The sequence below is a fragment of the Poecilia reticulata genome, unplaced genomic scaffold, assembly GCF_000633615.1.
Source record: "Poecilia reticulata strain Guanapo unplaced genomic scaffold, Guppy_female_1.0+MT scaffold_155, whole genome shotgun sequence".
In the NCBI taxonomy this organism is placed as follows: domain Eukaryota; kingdom Metazoa; phylum Chordata; class Actinopteri; order Cyprinodontiformes; family Poeciliidae; genus Poecilia; species Poecilia reticulata.
The window spans coordinates 724335-727144 of record NW_007615016.1 but is presented as its reverse complement, the minus strand read 5'-3'; the positions used below and the strand labels follow the sequence as shown (position 1 = coordinate 727144).

The following is a 2810-nucleotide window of genomic DNA, read 5'->3' as shown; positions in this document are numbered from 1 at the left end:
TGTGTGTGTGTGTGTGTGTGTGTGTTTTGAAGGAAAACATTAAAAATAACCCCACAGCGCTGCAGTCGCCTGTTCAGCTGGAATGTAAATGAAGCATAAATTACATGTAATTAGCTGTAAATGGGCTAAATCAGAAACTGAGCCAAACCAAGCAACATTTCAATGTTTGCTTCTACAAATTACAGATCTATGTTCAGCATGCAAATCGCTTTCAGGTCAAAAGTTCAACCTAATTATCCAGAAAACGACTGTGAGGAAACGGCCGGCCTTCTCAGAACCAGCTGATTCAAAGATTTAAATTCTCTGTATCGGGTTTGACCCCCGGAGGAAACGTTGGGAAAAGGGAGTCCAGTTACTACAGATTCTTCTACTGGTTGCAGGGAAAATGACTCCTGTCCTGGATCAAACCTTCACCTCCCATCCTTCACCAACCGAGAGAAAGACCGAAGAATGTTTATAATGGATAACGGAGAAAACTTCATGTAAAAATGGACGTTTTTCTGAGTGTTTGGGCCTCAGATACTCCCCACTTTCACACAGATAAAGATGCTGCGGGTTATAAAAGCTGCTGGTCCCCTTTCTATGCGTCTCTTTTAATGGAAGACGTTGGACATGTGCACCTCCCCATGAGGGCCTGTTAACAAATGTCAGTTGCTGAAATGAATTTAAATGTTTGCTGAGCCTTTTTCTCTCTTTTCTGTTGTACTATGTATGTACATGTATAGATATGGATATGTGTTGGATTCATAATATTCTTAAATAAAGAATAAAAGATTTAAATTCTCATATGGATCCATAACAAACTCAGCAGATTTGGAGACACGTGAACATATTTTTATTAAACAATCTCTATTTTTACATCAGTTTCTTTTATGCTTTGTTATTGTCTTTCAGTCTTTCCCTCAGTGGTGTTCCTTAAAAGGGAGTTATTCGTTCTACTGTCTAWCTACGGAAGCCCATTTCTGCCATGAAAGGAAAAATTAAAGCTCAACAAGAAAACATAATCATGGGTTTACAGTCATAGTTATCAGATGTAGAGTAAATTATGAGAGGAAACCAACACTGTGAGATAGAAAGTCATGAGATTCAAATTCATAGTTATGAGATTTATTGTAATTATTATGAGTTGAAGTCATAAATATGAATCTGCTTCTCTAAGGATTCTTCTATAGAAGCAAATATCTCATAATTATGACTTTATATCTCATAACTTTGAGTTTGAAAGTCGAAATTAAGACTTTTATTCTCGTAATGAAGATTTCCTGTTGGGCTTTTATTTTTTGTTTCATGGCAGTAATGGCCTCCCATAGTTGCCACATGCTTGCTTTGGTTGTTTGATCAAATGTCATTTAAACTAAACTGGATTCTATACAGTTAGATATGAATTGTCTTGTAGAAAAACATTCGTTGTGAATTAGTGCTTTAAAATATAAAATGAAGTGAATTTTATATAAATGACTCAACAGTTTGTTTTTTTGTCCCCATGAAACGAGCAGCATTTCAGAGAAGCTCTGCTTTTTCACAAAGCTAACTCTTTGGAAATGCTATGATTGTTTGAAAATAAAAATAAAAGTTATAGTTATGCTTTGCCTTCCAACAGTTTGGCCTCTGGCACATCGACTAACTGTTCTGTTCAAGTTGTGCTAAAAGGAGTTAGCATATTGTAGCTATGCTAGCTTAAAATAGCATCCCAATGCTAACGCTAACGTTAGCGTCCACAGTCCAGATGTCTACAGAAAAACCACGAATGATCAGAGAAACAAAGATAAACTTTGGTCCAATCAGCTGAAGAACCTGAAGATCAAAAACTATAAATATTTATGATTTTTATCTCATCAATAATTTAGCTGCAAAAAGGACTTTGGAATTGAAAATGTTGCTCATTTTGTCGATTAAAATGTGATTTTTACTTTAGCCCCAGCAACACAGCTCATGAAATGTAACATATTTTTTAAGACAGAAAGTGAAAAAGTTCAAAGGATATGAATAGTTTTGCAGATCACAATAAACTCTTCTTCTCTGGTTTAATAATAACAGTTAYACTGCATATGAAGCAGTTTGTTTTTAATGAATATTAAGTGAAGCTGTGCAGCAGCAGCTASATTCAATAATCCTGCTCACACATTAAACCTGTTAGTTTTTCTGGGATTTAATTGCGGCTGTAAAACAGAAAACCCGTCTCTGCTGAAGCGCTCAGCAGTTTTTAAGGAACTGCGGCGCTAGTCAGTTAGCGCTGCAGYGACCACATCACAGGCCGAGTGGTTCCTGCAGGACGCCACTGCACAGATCGCTGCTGGGTGGCCATCTTCTTAGGCGTCGCCATGCGGGCGTGTGCCACGAGTAAAACATGAGTGTGTGTGTCTCCACAAAGTCTGGAGGTCTCTGAAGCTGCTGTCAGGATCCCGCTGGACACTTCATTAGTGTCTGAGCAGCAGAAACAAACATCAACTGGTTCAGGCGTCTGCTGTCACTGAACTATGAGCCYCGAGGTCAGGAAGACGACAAAGTCACAGAATCAGAAACGACTCGACTGTTTTACCTGCTTCTAACATTAAAGCTGCAGTTTGTAACGATTGTAAAAATGTTTAAACTGTCTTYATGTTTGTTATGACACAGATTATCTGTGAACAGATGGATCTGCTGCCAGAAATGAACCAAAAACAACCAATCAGAGCCAGGAGGCGGGGCTTGGCGCTGTCAATCAAKGAGGGTGACTGACAGCGTTAAGACTGGCTCTGATTGGCTGCTTCTAGTCAGCAATGTGAAAAAAACAGAGGAGCTTGATTTGTCTCATACCAAACAAGTAAAAA

The 2810-nt window shown here is 38.4% G+C and overlaps 1 protein-coding gene across 1 annotated transcript in view; it reads right to left on the bottom strand.

The window, feature by feature from the left end:
* Nucleotides 1–2810, bottom strand: part of znf346 (zinc finger protein 346) — a 35234-nt gene that overhangs the window by 617 nt on the left and 31807 nt on the right. Inside the window, exon 6 of the mRNA XM_017303049.1 lies at nucleotides 2285–2424. Coding sequence (XP_017158538.1) covers nucleotides 2285–2424 — 140 coding nt within the window. The remainder of the gene's footprint in view (nucleotides 1–2284; nucleotides 2425–2810) is intronic.